At 42.7% G+C, this 19,441-nt stretch overlaps 2 protein-coding genes across 2 annotated transcripts; both read left to right on the top strand.

The window, feature by feature from the left end:
* The first annotated feature begins 2,021 nt into the window (after positions 1-2,021).
* LOC119728125 (regulating synaptic membrane exocytosis protein 2-like) lies at positions 2,022-5,006 on the top strand. The gene is made up of 5 exons (XM_038200201.1): positions 2,022-2,155; positions 2,787-2,971; positions 4,257-4,485; positions 4,698-4,749; positions 4,981-5,006. The coding sequence occupies exons 1-5, from the start codon at positions 2,111-2,113 to the stop codon at positions 5,004-5,006; spliced, it is 537 nt and encodes a 178-aa protein (XP_038056129.1). The 5' UTR covers positions 2,022-2,110.
* LOC119729211 (regulating synaptic membrane exocytosis protein 1-like) lies at positions 4,987-18,545 on the top strand. Its single transcript, XM_038201777.1, has 18 exons — positions 4,987-5,184; positions 5,617-5,953; positions 6,398-6,744; positions 7,049-7,127; positions 7,519-7,635; positions 8,092-8,212; positions 8,548-8,639; positions 8,911-9,032; positions 10,844-11,079; positions 11,678-11,771; positions 12,030-12,104; positions 12,250-12,496; positions 13,073-13,243; positions 13,926-14,100; positions 14,489-14,583; positions 14,947-15,060; positions 15,827-15,969; positions 16,444-18,545. Exons 1-18 carry the CDS (start codon positions 5,101-5,103, stop codon positions 16,618-16,620), a joined length of 2,826 nt encoding a protein of 941 aa, XP_038057705.1. The 5' UTR covers positions 4,987-5,100; the 3' UTR covers positions 16,621-18,545.
* The last annotated feature ends 896 nt before the right edge of the window (positions 18,546-19,441 follow it).

Genomic DNA, 19,441 nt, shown 5'->3' with positions numbered 1-19,441 from the left:
ACAAAATCATATTTTTTTTTAATTACCAGGAGATGATCGAGTGTTTCTTTACCCTTGACAGGATTTTTGGTCCGTAAAGACTGTCAACATCTTATGGGTCACTTTCTTCACTTTCTTGGTATGTGAATGCCTTTCATTAGATACCAAGTGGCCCAACATGAATTCAAGTCATTTTATTTCATTAGCTGTATCTCTGGACTGGGGTGTCCAAATGAGATGGGATAAAGACCACTGTGTAGAGTATTCATACACCTTCAAACTCTATAGATAAGTTTTGCAAAAAGAGAGTGCTAGTACTTTTAATATTTATGGATTGATTGCTACATTTTTTAGGCACCCTGTAGATGCAAAACAATGTATACATCGTATCTGTGATACTAGAACATTATTTTGTTGCAAGAGCTTCATAGATAATGTACGAGAGACAAACAAATGCAAGGGTGTTGGATATCTACTTTTGGTTAAATTTAAAATCAAGACTTAAAATTTCATATTCAAGTATTAACAGTAAGTTTTAAAAGCTATATAATTAATTGTTTAAAAAGGAATCAACAACAAAAAATACCCGAACAACAGATGTAAAAGTAAGCAATCGTTTTTGTTTTCAGGAAGAATTCAGTATAAATACAGTTCAGAGAGATGATTATGGCCACAAGTGTCTATTTTAATATATGCATTGAAGCCCATTGAAGGATTTACATAGTTTAACCAGCATGCATTTTATCAGTGACGATAAAAATCGTCGTCTACCAGTCTACATTATAGTTAACTGTATCATCATTATACGTTTACGGTCTGTCCGCAGACTCCCGCGGGATCACTGGTCACGCGTCACTTCATGTAAGTCATCGCCGTGCAGGGATCTACTGCCGTTGCCTAGCGACGCACTTTTCCAATGCGTCGCCCTGGAAATTAGAATAAAGATCTTCACAGTTGCTAGGCTACAAAATAAGCATATCATACATCAACGGCCCGTTTTTGCCTCAATTCGCCTGTGTCATTATCATTTTGATAACTTTCTAGTTGTTGAGGGGTAAATGGCCTCTCCACGGACCAATGGCGGCCATGGGGAATCGGATATCAGCCAATCAGAGGCCCGTAAGCCATGGTCTGCGCGTCTGCAGATAACATCCACGCGGAGAAAACAGAAATAGAATGCCCACTGTACTTGAGACTGTGTGTGTGTTATACACAAGGTGTGTTTTCTCGTAGGTAACTGAGCGAAATGTTAAGTATGCCCTTCGGGTGGAGTGGCTGCGAATCGCATGGGTCTCTTGGTAACAATCAAATCCTATGTTTTGTGTTCGTATTACGGCGGTGTTAGTTTCAATCTACGGCTTGATAGCCGTGCGCTACGGGCGACGCACGGGCAATAGCCTCTCAGCTCAGACACACTGTCCGGGAAAATAGAAAAAAAAATCTGTTGACAGGATTGAGAGAAGGTAGATGTTTGTTTCGAAATTAGGACAGGTACATCGTTCATACAGTCTGCATAGGACGTAAATGCCATTCCAAGATGATGTCTCGTTAATGTCGATTTTTTTTCCCTAAGAAGTTATACGGCGCAATTGTAACGAGCGCTAAGGTCCTAATGAACTCTATTGATATTGCTGTGGATCATTCGGTGGCCCAGACCGGACACAGTCGTCACAAGAAAAATCACAGATACATATTTTTTTTCTGAGAAAGAACAGTTGCTGTGTGAGGTTACTCATTAATGCTAGTAATTTTCCAGGAACTATTGCTTAATAATTATTAATACACTTGATCAATTGTCACTGTCAGTCAATCGTTTGTAAGAAGGAATTTTGTTTTGATAACAATTTCTGACTGTCGCAATTAAATTTCCCAAGGCAATCAAATTCTAAGAAGTGTACGGTCCAGTATAACATCATACGGCACAATGTTATGTTTAGGTGTCCAGGGATTAATGTTCGCCATTTTCTCTATGTATGGCTCGGTAGTACTTTGAAAAATTTTCCCATTTAAAAATCTGCCCATTTGAAATCTGTACAGGTCCCCACGACGGACTGTGAATAATCCTGCAGTGCCTGACCATCCAATGAGCGCATGATAGTCACGAGAGAGGGGGACCAGCCACAGTTATCGCATGTGCCTTGCGCGGCAACCAGGGACCATGGCCCACTCCAAAGGTGTAAGTTACACATAACCTGCCCGTTCGAGAATTGGCCGGTACATGTTCAATTTACATGTATGCACCTTACGGCTGAAGGAAGCTGGGATTGCTATGGCCACTGTGAACATGACAGAAGTATTGCCTGCCCTTTCGGGAATGGGCATGTTAATTATGTTGGTAGGCGGAAACTATTATTTTCTTCTCTGATTAAATCTTTCTGATAGGATATGCTATCGTAACTAGTACCACTTGGGAGACACCTTAGCATCAGAAGTTATACATTTGGAAGACATGTGGAATTAAGGAGACACATGTCTCCCTAATGCCTCAGCTCCCACTGAGAGGGCAAACATGCTAGATTGATTGCTCGTGATCCAGTTAGTAAAAGTACCAAAGTTTGTGGGGGTAGGATAAGGGAAAATTGCGGTTAGGGGTTTTGAAAGTCGGATATTTTTTTAATGAACAAGTCTATGGGAATGAATCCCTAAGGGTACCATTCGGTTATATTATAACGTTCCTTGTTAGGTATGTGATATTTTTCTTTTCAGGTTCATTACGCCTTTAAGCATATTTAATGACTTCCTTTGTTGATATTATGTGCTGTATCAAAAATTCTTGGTATCATATTAGTTTTTGACTTTTATGACAGCCGCCAACTCCGCTCCGAAAACAGGACTCTTCGTCCCCTGACCTCAAGACTAGCCGGACGACCACCACGACCCCCGCCCTCGCTGACCTTGACCTTTCACATTTGACCTCGGAGGAAATTGGTGCTATTCAGAAGGTGCTAAAGAAGCAAGAGTCTTTCGAGCGACAAGCAAAGCTCAGAGCGGAGTAAGTTAAATGGAGACTGTTGAGACAATTGGTGGCAGCAAACACACCGGTCACACAATTGTTTGTGTCACGTTTAAGCTTATGTGCGCATGCTCAAAATGACGCAACAATGGAAAAGGACCCTTGCTGTCGCGCCACCAAGCGTCTCAAAAGTCTCCAATTTGTTAAGGTATTTTCCCCTCAATGTTCATATTAATTTAGTCACATGTAGAGAGGAAAGCGTCGTTACTTACATGACTTTTTCTAATATTTGTGATATTTTATTTGCTTTTTTTTCTTTTTCAAACTCTTGGTAACGTTCCCGCTATGAGAATGCCAGTCTTCTTTAACCCTAAAAGGGCCGGGGGGGGGGCGGAATCCGCCCCCCCCCTCAACATTTTCCGCGATAGCTTCTAAACAAATTTTTTTCGCGACCCAAGCTGTTATGACTTTTTAGCCTCGAGCTTTGCGCATCTTTTGATACCAAAAACATAAAAATCGGACCACGGGTTGGCCCGTAGCGAAAAATTTTCCGGCGCTATGCGCCGTGAAAACTGAATTTTCGCATATACATCGTGTACATCGAGCAGAATTGCCATTCATACATATGAATAATTAATTAGCCATAATTCCAAAACCCTTTGACCTATAGTCATGAAATTTCTTGGGCATGTTTAGGAAGAGTTGCTCTATGCATGTGTGGAGTTTCAAAATTTTTCGTCACTCGATGGCCGAGATCTTAGGGGGGGGGGGCGGAATCCGCCCCCCCCCGGCTGAGAGATGGTCAAAATAACCCGGCCCCTTTAGGGTTAACGAACGTCATCAGTTTCGAGGTCATGGCTTCTATTATTTAGTCGAGTTGTTTGTAGCGGATATTTCAATGGTTAGAATAATCAGGAATGGTATTTCATCGACCTACTCTGAGTCTTAATGGCGCCTTCAAGACGGCAGGATAAATTAGAATAGCAAATGCGAGGTCATCTTTAAAAAGAAAAGGGCCATTAGAAGGGATCATTACTTTGCTATCATTGCCATACTCGAGTAAATTACCCCCAACGGGTTAAAAATAAAGATAAGATATTTTCTTAGATGCACGCACCTTTTGACCTTTATTTTTGTGAGCTTTTTTTGGCTTGATCTGGTTGTTTTGCCAGAAAGAAATCTATCTGCGTAGATATCTCTAGCCTTCTTTTTAAAGAAAATACTTTGCGGCACATTGATAACTTTTGAAATAAATAGTATATGGAATGGCGTTATGACTATTATAATCTTGGTCTTATATTGTTGCATGATTCCGATTCGGCAGCCAAATCGAGAAGGCCATTCGCCGATACGAGGCCACCTTAGCGGCCAGGGAATCACATCCGCCCAGGTCAAAGGACGATGATATGCGCATGTGCAGGCTCTGCTTTGTCCGGAAGTTCACGGACGGGCTAGGCAACACGTGCGGTGACTGCCTGCACCGGGTCTGCACTAACTGCTCCTCGCAGGTGGTTGACGGCGGTGGCACGAGCCCAACACCTAAACATAGATTTGTAAGTCGAGATTATTATTATTTTTTGAATAATTTCCTTCTCTGGAAAACCCAAACGAACTAGGTCATCAAACGTAATGCAGAAGGAATTTGAGTAAATATAACTTTCTTCCGTAACCGCTTCAGCAAAAATGTACACTGACTTTAAACAAGAGTGCTTAAATGTTTTGATATTTATCTTATTATGAAAGGTTGACACATTTTGTCCAAAAGATGACCAAGATTCATGTTAGTATCTTCCTGAAGATTGATTCAACTCAGCCAGGTGATCAAGATGCTTATGACTCTCAGCAACATACTTTACTACAATCGATTTGCTCCACTTGCGAGCAAAAGTGTTTCTTCTTACACCAGGGGGTTTGTTTAGTGAATACATTTGTATTATACTGAGTAAACCTCGGGTTGGGTGTTGCTTGCACGTCTTGAACTAAAGTCAACAAAGTTGAGGGAAGTTGTTTAGATACGGGGCCTCATTATCTCTTTCCACATTCTACAGAAACACAAAAAGCGCTGGCGCTGTAACTTATGCAAGCTTCAACGGGACTACCTGTGCGTGACGGGCCGTTGGTATTACCAAGATGACGACGCCCGCGGGGCTGAGCCACATTTCCGTAACATGTCCATGCCGAGTATGGAGGGGCAGAGCCCCGGGAGCACCCCACCCAGGAGACGGGTGGTGCGAAGCGCACAGTCGGATCTGGTAAGGGCAAAAAGACTTACGTGTGCCATTTTCGGCAAAATTCCTATTTCCTTTTAATATTTCTCAAAAAGATCCTCCTTTCTAGAGTACCAATCAACAGGCATGGTTTCAACTGAAATGCGGAAAGAGCACACAGAGTCATTAGTTGCTCAAGTTGAGATGATCACAGGCACTACAAGAAGAAAAAGATTATTAAAAACAATAAAACCAACCCGGGCAAAGAATGTGTCACACCAGACATACAGGACTTGTGATTCTTGGAATGATGATGGAAGCAGCTAGCTTTCCTATATATTTGAACTAAGGCGCTTGAAAAGATAGCAGCAATGTGCACAATCACAATCGCAGTTTACTACCAGTAAATTATTCCTTTTGTATACGGATCCTTTGACAAATATTGACACTATTCTTTTCCAATTTCGTCTGGGTTAGGAGGAGAGATTCGTCCACCGTAATATCGAAGCCATCAAGCGCAACTCCTGGGACTCCGGTAAACACTACAAGTCCGACACCGAGGCCTCCTCGTCCACCTGCCTCCGCCAGTCCTTCACCCGGGAGTCCCTAAACGGCAAGAAGTCCGTGACGCGGCGACGCCGTCGATCCTCGCAGCTCCGCCAGATCTCCTGCGACTCGCCAGGGGAGAACCTGACGCAGGAGTCGGACGAAGGGGAGTGGATGAATCGCGCCCTCGCGCGGCGGGCCTCGCACAGGCGACCTCTGAGACGTCGGAGGTATGGGGTGACTGAGGCCGGTGATAAGAGTCCGGAAGGTAAAGTTTTACTGTCAAGAGTTTGAGTTCCTCTAGTAGTGTTTATTCCCCCGCTTTGTACCTCTGTGACCCGAGTTCAAATATCGCCAATTCTAACATTATATTACAAAGGTTTCAATCCACAAACATCCTAGAAATGTCCCGGATGTTTCTCACTCGGGAAACTAAACGCTTCATCATCACCAGGTCGATTTAGGACCAAAGTATGCACTAACTTTTTGAGTACCCATGGCCGAATATTGAAGAAGAACAGAACACACAGTTCGAAACGTCGAGTTAATTGGGTCTTATCAGAACCCCCCTAACAAAAGGAATACATAGCGCCAGCGCATACGCATACACATCAGCTCACAAAACCATAGTTCAATTACCAGAGACAAATTATCATAAATTAATCCTGGAAAATAAAACGTTGAAAAAATGTCGACTTCTATCCCGGAACAGGCTCCCAGAGTGCTAAAGCCAGTGGACAGCAAGCCAGCGGCAGCGAAGACGAGCGGCCAGTCTCGGTAGCAGACGCCGAGCGCTCGCCGTCAAACCGACGCCGTAGCCGGCCATCCATTCACGGTAGACGGTCTCCCTCGGGCGCCGTGTCGCCCAAGGAGCCTCCCACCGAAGGACAGCAAGTTGCCAGCACCGCACACGAGAGAGCCAAGGAGGCCAGAGGGAAGTACAAACGGACCGGGAGTGTCAAGGCGGACTTCCTGGGCAAGTTTGGCCAGCGGGCCATGGAGAGGTTCCGGCGCCGGTCACGCTCGGAGAGTGAGCTTAACATTCCAGAACAGCCAACGGTGAGACAGACTTGTTTTGATGTTTTTGAAAGTTTAAATATTTGTGGAGAAACTCAATTTTTGACAACACAAAGGAAGAAGGAAAACTCGTGCTGTGCCGATACAGTTATCTGTTAAGAAGATAAATGACAACACAGCAAGCATACAATACTCGCGAGTATTCGGTACTCGTAAGTACCCATCCAGCGATTGCCATTGGAACACGAGTGCAAAACAAGTCATCTTTAAGATTGGTACTTGGCTCACTGCTTGAGATCTGTGAAACTTTATTACTTACTTAGATTTTTTTTTACCTAATCAACAGCAAGAAACGACAATATACGTACGCGATGACTCGGAGGAGGTGACCATTCAGCGAGATCCGCAAGACACTTCGTGTAAAAGTACGTTGCGTTAGTTGAAATACCAAGTAAAACTTATGCGTATTAGGATGGAAATTGATACCATTGTGATGTCACACGCAAATTGGCTTAATAATCAACTAAATATATTTATTATAATTAACAAAAGATAATTTGCTACTGATTGGGACAAATGCAGACGAAATATAACACTGAAATTATAAAGGAGCCAAAATCATCATTCATGGAACGGGGAGAGTGTCGGGGGGGGGGGGGGAAGTAATACATGTACTAAAACCGGCCACGGTTATAATGCAGCCTGAACCATATCAATGAAAGCTTTTCACTATCAATTACTTGATGTCACAATAGTTAAGGGTCATGTGATGATCATTTGTCATTATCTCCTTCTGTTTTTATTTGTTTACGGAAGCCCGAGGTTATGGGCTCGAGGTTGTAGGAGGCAGGCAAGATTCAGACGGCTGGCTGCGTGCGTTCGTCACTAGGGTGATCGTCGATGGACCAGCAGACAAAGTTGACGTTCATAAAGGTCAGTAGACGTACGCAAACTAGGTTTGCATGGCATACGTGGGCATTTGAAGCGCCCTCTTCTGATAATAATGTAACGATCCCTCCACTATATAATTGCAATAACTATTATTGCAGCAATATAGAGCAATGCGAGTTCCAGCCAGCATTTTTCATGTTGCCAACAATTATTTGAATTTTTTTGTCAGCCAATTAAGAGGTCTCAATGTAGCAGCCTTTTATTTGACCAGACGACAGTATTAATGTAGAAACTAGCCCTGAATATCAATGGATGAATAAATTAGTTAAACAAACAAGAACAGGTTGAAAAGATTGACGAGTCTGAGCAGATTATTTTTTAACAAGCAATCATCCCTTTTCACACAAGATTTACATGTACACAGAAGACAGGGATATGAGTTTAAACTTAAGAGGACATATCTGATTATTTTATTCTTTTGGAATATCTGTGTTATAGGCGATGAAATACTGGAATGGAACAGCCAGTCACTTGAGAATAAGACATTTGAGCAGGTCCAGCAGGTTTTGGATCAGCATTGCGGTGACGAACTGAAGCTGAGAATAGTGCGCTATCAGGCGTGAGTAGCCATGGAAATCAGTGAATTACTTTATTTGTATAAATATCCAGGAGAAACAAACTCATTTGTTGCCAGAACAGGGACCTGATATGCTCTCATTAAATTGGTCTAAATAATATCAGTACTCGTGTAATAGGAGGCAAGACTCATAGATATAGCATACATTTCCTATGCACGCTAGAGCCTGTATATACATTTCCCATGCACGCCAGAGCCTGTATATACGGTACGATCACATCTATATTAAATGTTTTTGCGTATTAAAGATACTATTAAGAAAGAAGTGCTTTTGACTCGAAGTATTTTTTGTAAAATATTTTTCTAATACTAAATAGGCACAGAGGCACTGATACTCTCACGGCCAAACGCGGTAGCTCCGTTTCTATCGAGTCAGAGGTATACCACAGACGGAAAAAGATATCCGTAGGTAAGTGCAAATCTATAGTTTTCACTACAAATATCTACAAAATATTCTAACAATGTAATGTATTCACACTTAAACACAGTAAGAATGAAAGGAAACAAGTTGTAGTGATCTAGACCGGGAACGAAGTAATTGAGAGAGCAAAACATATTTTGCCTCTAACCATTTTTACCAGAAATCCAAGTGGGTTACACATGAGCCAACATTATTTAATTCTGCAAATCAAATGGACATTTTTATAGAAGGAATCGTGAATTTTGAATCATGTTCCCAGGTATGCAGAACAGTATCAACTCGGAGCAATACCGAGAAATGTTCACACCGGCCGCCGAAGATACGAACCTGTTGTCGGCAAGCCAGAGGGCCGGCAGCCGGCGAAAACTGCCCGTACCACCGGTAAGTCTTTGTTTGTGTGATTTGGTCATTCCTTCATCAGAGTTGTCTCTCAACTCCTAGTACCACCATTAAGGGATGCAAAGAATATTGATTTCACTCAAAACATGGTACAGACCAATCCACCTTACATTTCACAGAGGCCCTCTTCAATGACGAAAGCACTGTGCCAGTTTTTGTATATACACAGCAACTACCCTATGAGGGATTATCTGAACATAGCTAGCACAGTGCTTTCGTCATTGAAGGGGGCCTCCTTGAGAGCTTGGAAAGGTCTACAGCTTATACTCAATTTACATGGGACACAGATGTGCAGTCCAGTCCACAATTCACAGTACTGCTAAGGACTCCATGCTGTGCGAATCGATCTGACACTGTAAAGTTTGCGTTTCGGCTTGAATCGAAAAGCCAAGCAGAAGGCTCTTCTGTAGTGAATACTCATCACATTGTAGATGACTGGATTGACGACAGAATTCAGTAAAAGCAGGAAGTAGAAGACTTGATTGAGTATGGTCAGCTGCTCGGTCTGTTCTACCTCGTTGGTGGTGAAAGAAATGATGTCTGTGATGAAGCTGTAGAGTCTATGAGGCCCCATCAGACCGAACACTACGGAGCCGTTGACCACCAGCATCCTGGCCACCTGGTTGCGGGTCTTGATGGCCGTTTTCAGTGCGTCGTTCTGGACGCCGACGCGGTCGACCACTCGGTGGTGCAGGGCTCGGATAATGCGAGCGTAGAGCCGGGCATTGACGAATACGAAGGCGGTGAAGAGACCGGCATCTAGCAGGGCGTAGGCGAATTTAGCCTCCTTGGACGTCGGGCTGCAGGTGGCTATAAGCTCCGGGAGACCTACGGAGGTGCTGCTGTTTGGCCAGCGAATGCAGGTCAGGGTATAGATTTGGTAGGTGAACCCAGGCACGGCTGCAACAGAAGCCGCGAAGAACCAGGCCATGAGGGTCAGTTTGATACACCTGGACCGTCCGCTATTCCTGATGTAGTGGAGTGGATTACAGATGGCATTACACTTCTCCAGAGAGACCACGGTGACCAGACAGCAGGTGGCAACGTGCAGGAAATCGGTGAAGTAGTAGACGGGGATGCAGCTGGAAGGTCCGCTGGCCAGGACGTCGATCTTGATCGGTGTGGAGTAGAATGAGAACAACTGCCTACTGACGTAGGTGGTCAGGAAGGCTAGATCGGCAAAGGCAAGCTGGCATAGGTAGAAATTGGTGAAATTGCGCATCCTGGGCACCCGCAAGACCACGAAGAAGAAGGCTAGGTTTGCAAACACTCCCGTGATCAGGAGGATCGGCAAGATGATTGTGATGAAGATGACATCGGTATCAGTGCGAAGAAGAAAGGACGCTTCCAGCTCATCATTGTCGGTGAAATTGATCCAGGAGTTGACAGAGCCGCTGCCACAGATGTCATCATCCATGATTGCTTTGAGGTCTAAGGTTCCTCACTTATTTTCACCAAACCAAGCATCCAACGCTACTTCTTTGTACTATAGATTTCAAACCTCTGTGAACTACTTAGTATTTCAAGTTCTGTCTAGTGTTACGAAAGCTAGGGGATTTGACGAAGTCCTAACGCGTATTTACTGGAAGATACCGTCGGTCAGAATCTATATGATGTTGAGGAATTATCGTTTCAAATACTTGGTATATGCGTGAGCTTTAAAATTAAAATATTGCGTTCCGACAGCTGTCGTATTTATACAGTCATCGGAGATGAGCATTTCGCTTGATCTGGTGTGCAATCACAATGCAGTGATGATAACCAATCACTTTATCCTTTGATGCATATTCAAGCAATCCTCGATGACGACCACATCGTCCAACGTGCGCACGACCGCTCCAAGAGTGGAGCTCACCCCCGCTGAAAACCAGAACCTGGGCGAGCTGTGCATGCAGCTGACACTACGGGAAGAGACCAAGGAGCTGGTGGTGGTACTGATGGAGGCGAAGGGACTCAAAGTGAGGGAGGGAGATCCATTGGGGCAACCGCCAAGCCCGTACATCAATATCTACCAGCTGCCTTACAGAAGGTATTAAAACATCTTTGGAATTCTTAATAATTATATTTTATTTCATAATACCGCATTCATATTCGATTCAGATAATAAAGATATTATGGTCATTCTACTGCCAACCAACCAGGTGATACGTATACAATACATAAGAAGATATGAAACAGGCAAGATAGGGGTTTCAATGCTTTTAAATAAAGCATTGAATGCGATGAAAGCTTTGATTTCCAGAAAGGTACAGCTTTGGATAAGACAAGGAAGAATTAGACAAGGATAGGCGACTGAATAATGATTAACATCGTGTGATAAATCCGGAGTGGTATTCCGATTGAAAAGAGACGTGGAGCGTTATGACGTCATCGTTAAACACTTATCGAGCATCCGTCAGATTTGGAAAATCACACTATAGATTGCCATTGAAATATTCGTATTCACGTGTAGTGATGACATGGTCTCGATACAATGTCCCTAACCACAGGTATTCAAAGACGACAGTACTCACAGGACCGTCATATGAAATGTCATCGATGAAGTATCTGAACACTCTGAATGTAATCTCTGTGGTCATTTTGGTAACTTAAAGATTTTCTTTCTCTGTTTGATATCCGATCAATAGGGAAAGTCTCCGGTATCGATCACCGACCATACCGGCAACCGCCACGCCCATATGGAACAAGACCTTCGTATTCCCCAACATCTCCCAATCAGAGGTGAGTACGTACGTCACGTGTTTGTCACGTGCAACCTACCAACCAATAAGGATCGGAGATGTGTTTGACTGGCACATCTGTGACCTCGGTTGATCCATTGTGTTGGCCATATTGCAAGTTGCGATTCGCCTGCGTTTATAAATTTCGAACCAATTTTGATATACAGTAGTTCAGGTTAAAATATGACATTTCTACCACCGATATAAAAAACATAAAAACTTACCCGGTTTTGTTTGAACGTCCATATTTCCCTCGTAGCAGATAGCTGGTCTGTCACTGGAATTCACCGTCTGGGATGAGCGACCTGACTGCATGAATCTGTTCCTTGGAGAGGTAAGAGGAGAAAATAACTTCTAAGTTGGCACAATCTAGATGAAAATAAAGATGTACAGTTTAGCTCGTGCGCGCTATGTGAATGGTCAATTCTGATGCACCAAAAAGGCTGATGATGTGGAGTTCCTCTAAAAATCTTTCTCAGGTTTTGATCGATCTCCAAGACGAGCCCCTGACCGGCAAACCCGCCTGGTACCCCCTTGCCGACCACGACGAGAACATCGGTGACCTGCCTTGCACGGCCCCGCCTGGCGTGGTGCTGGCACGGCTCCAGCAGCAGCACAACCAGGCCATGGGTATCGGCTTGATGGATGCACCGCACCTGCTGACCCCCTACCTGACAGCAGGTGGAATGAGCCATAAGGAGCTGGCTCGCTGCCCAAGCGACTCGGGTAATTACGATCGATTTCAGTTAATGTCAGGATGTGTTTGTAAAAAGGATCCACACACTATGCAAAAACCTCTAACAATTTGAATAGAAACAGTTATTCTTGCATCCATTTGACTACATCTTTATTTAGTTATATATGCATTTCGTTAAATTTCACCGGGGTGGCCCCATCAGTTGTCAATTAATGTGAGCTATGTTCAGCTAGGTGCATTTTGGATTGTTACCAAGTCAAATCAGACTAGAGTGTAATCAGAGTCTAGACTCGCAAAGTCAAATCTCCAGAGGGGAGGACTTATTTGAACATTATCTCTTTGCATGCAATCGCCAGATCGGAATCTACACCAAGGCTGGACCAAGTCTAAAACCAAGTCATAAATAAATATAGAATCCATTCAAGTTGGCAGCCTCCCTATTAAACGAAGCGTGCAACTTTGGCAAATTTAACCTGCTCTACATGGCAACATGTCGCGTAACCTGCCCTCGACATTGATATGTATTATTTGTAATCTGAAATCACCACTCAAGTTTGAGGTAACGATGGCTTTATAACTATCAGTTTCTGTTTTATTCTATCTAGTAAAGGAATATGGGCGTGGTCGCGAGGGTCTGATGCCTTTATCTCTTGAGGCAGCCTCACAGCTACACATTGAGGATCGCTTCGACCGTCTCCCGCTTTCCAGACACCGATCCTGCCCGACCGCTGGGAGTAATGCTTACAATAAAATGACGGACTTGCCACAGATCATAGGTAGGTTTCGCCTATGGGGAAAACCAAGAACGTGTGATCGGTAGGGGCGGCGGAGTACACACATCCCATAGATCTAAGACGATGATTAAGGCCAAGTTCGCGCAAGGACTATAGTTGACCAATGGTTAACCATAGATCTACTAACGCTTGCCCGAACTCTGTCTAGTCGACGGTGGTTGACTACGCTAGTCGACTATTTGGAACCAACCTACTGGGGCTGGTTGCATCGCTGGTAATCAATAGCCGCGCTAGCAGAGAGCCGGGATCCAGAAGTTTTGCGATGACATTTTGACCAGCGTTTGACTAGAGACGTTCGCACGTTGCTATCAGTGCGCAGGCGTAAGGTACGTCACAAATCAACCAATAGTCGACTAATGGTCCTTGCCCGGCGAACTTGGCCCATGCTGACGATCAGAGTCACACATGCAGGGCTAATTCCGATGGGGAGAAGTCTCATAAAAGGAAAGTTGAGGAAGTTGACAAAAGTTGATGTAAGCCGATGATGTGAAGTTGTTGATTCCCCTCTACGAACAACAAGACTGTTAATATCCAGCAACATACTTTTTTGGCTTAATTTGTGCTGATTTATTTACCAATGCTGTAGTGTTCATACTAAGTTTCATTTCACTGCCAATGAAATTCACCTCACATTTAGTACACGTGTTTATGATTCTTGACACAGTTGCTGGACCATCAGAAGACACCTGGCCAGACATGTTCAACGAGAGACGCAAGCGTAGCTCATCCAGCTTTGGTAGTAGTATCGCTGGTAGCAGCATAGCGGGTAGTGATTGGGAAAGCTGTACCAGCTACAGCAGCGGCAGTCGCAACAGCATGGACTCAGACTACCACTTCAGGTAACAATCAAAGAGAAGTGTAACTTATTCGATTTAGACACGTAGGCCTACATGCATAAAATGTCTCTCAGTTTGATTGGCGTAGGTGACGTTTGCCACCGCCATCTTGGATTGGGATACTGCTCACGTGCGGGATTCACTCATTGCATGAAAACTACGCACCAAAATGGACATTAAATGAAGGCCTCACAAAGTTGTTATGTGCTGATCTTCAGGAGTTAAATTCCTGAGTTACTGTGAGAATTACAAATGAGCTTAGCTCCTCGAATTCATTGTCGGAAAACAAGTTTAAGTGCATTTGAGTTTGTCTCAGTTTGTCTCATCGACGAGCACTATTTTGAATGGTTCAAGACACGCAACTTGACATGTAACTGCTTTATGTACACAGGCTGTCAACGTGTTCCATGCCGAGACCGGCACCAGACGGTGAAGACGGGATGATCACCGAGCCGGGTCCGGGACAAGTCCTCCTGGAGAACTTCAGTGAGTCAACAACCAATTGAGTCGTATACATGTGGTGGCAAAGCAGTCCTCACATGTCAGTGGATGTGTGGGTAACGAACTTGTAGACAAGGGGAGATTGCAAAATGGGAAACAAAATCAATCGTAAAAGAGCTAGAGACACACTTCTTTGGATGTTATATTTTTGCAGACAAGGGCGCCATTAGTCAGTTTTTGATAGTTCAAATATTACCCTCTAAAAGCACACTGACAATAGCTAAAGCAGAACTAGAAAGGAAGAACACATGGGAATCTTACAAATAAACCTTGAAATCTTAAAAATGAGATGAGAGTTTGGAATTTACAAACCCGAATAAAATAAAAACTCAATCTTTTGCGCTGCAGATGGGCGACCTTGTGGATTCATCAAACTGGCCATGGCCGTCAGCAAGGGATCACTGGAAGTAGAGATCATATGCGCTACAGGCTTGCTGTTCCACGGAGAACCGGAATCATTAGGTAAAATAATGACAGAGTCAACTTAGTCAATTTCCTTAATGAGCTTACAAGTTGCAATATTAAAAAGCTATTCAAGGTAATTTGGCTACATCGCTAGAACGAGGGAGAGATCAGGGTACTTATGGGAGTTGTTTACTGAACGGATTTTGTTCCTCTTGAGGGAGGAGGGAAAGACGAATAAGTGTATAGACGTCATAAAAGATATCGACAGTTTTCTTTCAAATTAAATAACACGGTTAATGTTGAAGACTCAACCACAAGTCAAACACATTCTCCAACACAAGTCAATCACAAGTCCAACACAAGTCCAATATAAAGTCAATCACAAGTACAACACAAGTCAATCACAAGTCAATCACAAGTCAAACACAAGTCAATCACAAGTCAATCACAAGTCAATCACAAGTCAATTACAAGTCAAACACAAGTCAATCACAAGTCAATCACAAGTCAAACACAAGTCAACATAAGTCAATTACAAGTCAATCACGAGTCAATTAGTCCCTAGTTAACCCAAGAGCTATCCAGGTGAACCCTGACAAAGACAATACTTTCTTATTGTTCATCCCCCTCACTTGTGACTGGACTTGTGAATTGACATGCGATTTACTTGTGACTGGACTTGTTATCGATCACAAGCACCTCGACTACAACACTTAACATGGTCCAAAAAGGTGTAGCATGACAGGTGTCACAGGTAATTAGTTTTTAAAGAGCAGCCTAATGTTGATTGCACACGTGACTTAAGGTGTCAACCTCTCCACAGATACCTACGTCAAGACGTACCTGCTAGAGGGCGACAGACAGCTGGTTAAACGGAAGACCAAAGTGTTACACGCTACGTGTGAACCACACTACGCCCAGACCCTCAAATACTCTGCCTGTGATATCACTGGGAGGCGATTACAGGTGAGTTTATCAGAGGATGCAAGTACATGACGGGGTAGTTCTGTCATGTGTTCACACTGCATATTCCCTTTAATACACCCAACATTTGGATACCAGGTGCATTTTAAATGTTCTTGGTGATAATAAGTGAGAAGTATCAAGATTTAGTTCTACTTAGAACCTTACATTTGAACTTAAATGCTATCAAGATCATATGAGTAAAGTCGAATAGACATATCTACAGTGTAACCCCTGTGGTGTTGTAGTTTTGTTTAGCAGCATATGGATGTCAAGTAGATAACAATCGTTCCTTGTGATGAGAGAACAGTCAAAACGTTAGCAGGCAATCACAGATGGTTCACAAACGAACCCGTCATTCATAGTTTGTATTGTGAACCTCATATGGCTTCCGTCGTCACACCAATTGACAAATAGATCAAAATGAAGGAACACTGGTTATGTCTTTCTAACGCTCGACCATAACTTTATACTCAGGTGATGCTGTGGCGTAAGACGAAGATACGAGAGAGCAACCAGTGTCTCGGAGAAGCTCGCATCACCTTGGACATCTTAGAGGAGACAACCCACTCCACTGCGTGGTATACCCTCTTCCCATCTGGTGCCTACGAGAGCCTCAAGTCATCACAGAGTTTGGAGCTCCTGAAATTCTGAGATTAAAGCCGAATTGGCGTTACAACTCAGCAAGAACCAGCTCACCTGAAAAGCGAGTGTCATCCCCTTTCAGTTTGATGACACCCTCTGTCACCTTTCAGATGTCGATTGGAAACTTTGAAAAGCTTCACAAAGCAAGATAACTGGCAAACAAATCAAGTAACGTTGACTATGTTGTCCCTTGATCTCCGTGATGCTGTGCTTGTATCTGCACTTTATCGTCGACAAGCTTCTGACACGCCTGGGTTTAAGACTTCAAAGGAATTACAGGCAACACAAACTGTTGATATGTGACCATGCAGCCAGTGGTCCTGAGACAAACGGATTATACTCGCGTAATACACCTGATATTTTTTTTTTCGACTTGCCGTTACAATCCCACCAGAGCCAACAAAGTATTAAACATTCCTTCAGGTATTTTGTGGAAACTTTGATCACACTCTGCTGTAAAGCAACATCAGAAGGTCAAATTCGGGGTCATTTATGGGAATTATCAGCATGAACGGACATTTTTCGACACAGGAACGGCATGTGGTACACAATATACAAACGGCTGGAGCTAGAGACTGACCAAATGTGAAACTTGAACGAACTACCGAGAAGACTCATCACAGTTAATGAACTCGGAATAGTCTTTCAGGGAAGTTACAAAATCAAGTCGGGAAAAAGACATTTGGGGGACAAAAAACATAGAAGAGGAATTACAATTCTACAGGAATGGGTGGCTTAGAAACTTTATAAAGAAAAATCGTTACGAACAAATGTTTAATTAAAATGTTTTAAATGAAACCTTTATTTTTATCTTACAAAATATTTTGTTCTCTATAATGTCTTGATATTTGTATTGCTTATTTTTGGATGTGTTGAGTGTTTTGGATATTTTTTTCTTTCAATTAGTGAAGATGGTCATCTGTTTGCAGTAATTTGACGCTTGGTGCTAACTTCAACGAACACGTTTGGTGCTGATGTAGAAAGCATGTTATCATTCGGTAGAGATAGTCCTTTGAACTCTTTATTAAGATGAGTTGCCTTGTATATAGTGACGTAATAATACAGCTTATGTGTGTTTCTACTGAATGGCTGACAAAATCAGTATAAAAACAAGTATTTCTGTTGTAAGCTTTTGAGAATGCCTTGTATATTTTTTTGAGCTTTCAATTAAAGATTTTCAATGTTTCATTGCATAATGCATTCACTCGATTTAGAACTTGCCAGCGAATCCTTCATTTTAAGATCATATAAAAAATTTCATATTTACACAAATATTAGCCCCAACAGGTTGAATGTGATAGATACTTTCTGTGAGAGCTTGTTTATATTGTTTATACATTTTGTATGAACTAATTAATACTTACATCTTGTACAAGCGTATAATGAACAAATTTGTACATTTATGACATTAATGCCCCGGTATGTATATTTTTGTGTTGAAAGTTGTACATAATTGTGCCTTCTAAAGAAACGAGTAAGCTTTTGCTGCCCTTTATAAACCAAAAAAATAAGAATTGTCGTCAATTTTATATAAGGATTGTCGTAAGTATCTCCTTAATTCATAAAGTACCACAAAATAGTATTTTTGAAGATAATATTTCCAGCTGTGCCTACACTCGCAAATCTGAGCTTAGAAACTGTCGTAGTACACAAACTAAGATTGTTTTTCAAATGTCCCTTTTTGTTGAGTTATACAAAGTTGTACAAACTTCGGAGGATTTAATTCGGCCGGGTTTTGCCGGTCCATCTGCTTTGCTTTGCTTCACTTTCTTGCGCATTAAACTCGCTACACCCTCTCGAAATATACTCCTGACATTTCCATTTTCACTCGTTCTTTCCAATAAACGTAAAAGCCATATACCATTCACGGAAATAATACGTGGCTATGGAGAGTGTGGCCTAGTGGTTAGGGTTCGACACTCATGAGAAGAGGGTCAGGGGTTCGAATCCAATTGCTGGACATTTTGTTGTGTCCTTGGGCAAGCCACTTCACCCTCACTTGCCTCTCTCCACCCAGGAGTATGAATGGGTACCAGCATTAGCTGGGGAGTAACCTGCGATGGACTAGCATCCCATCCAGGGGGAATAGAAATATTCTCAGTCGTTTACTGCCAAGGAAACCGGAGATAAACGCCGACCTGATGGGCTTTATTGGCTTGTGACAGATTTTACTGTGAGTTCTAAACGAGTATTTCGTGTAAATAACACATGGTGTAAATTTATGCCAAAAGTAACTAGGGAAAATAATGCCACTGATATTTTTTTTTAATAATTCACAAACATTATTTATTTGGCGATTCAATAACTCTACTTTACTAACATGAAAATATACAAATGTTACCGACTAATATTACATAACGTGCTACCTTCAATTTATTATTTGCATAATTATATAGGCCTTACTTCAATACACAAAATGCTAACCGACAAATATATAACTACGTTTCTGTCCTGTGCATCCCTGAAGAAATAAATTTCATGCAGACGCTAGAGCTGCATAAGCTTTGCACAAGGCGGAGTAGGACTTGTCAATTTTTTCATTTTGTCAATTGGTGAGGTTCTAAGCCCTTTATACTTTAAAGCAGTTAAACAGCTGGATGCCAGTCTATTTTTGACATAGGTATTGAAAACAGGCTTCGTCGAAGCGTGCCATTTGCGAACTGAATGGGAATGTCTAGTTATCCAGACGTCATTATCGTTACACATGCATGCGTACCGTTGGTTTCAACGTTCGCGTGAAGGAAGTTTGGTTAGCCTAAACTTTATGACTCTGTGCACTAGTACCCCTCTGCACCAGGGGAAAACGGTGAACACTACATCCTATCATATC

This window comes from Patiria miniata, unplaced genomic scaffold, assembly GCF_015706575.1.
Source record: "Patiria miniata isolate m_02_andy unplaced genomic scaffold, ASM1570657v1 HiC_scaffold_20, whole genome shotgun sequence".
In the NCBI taxonomy this organism is placed as follows: Eukaryota; Metazoa; Echinodermata; class Asteroidea; order Valvatida; family Asterinidae; genus Patiria; species Patiria miniata.
This window is presented reverse-complemented; position numbering and strand designations above follow the sequence as displayed.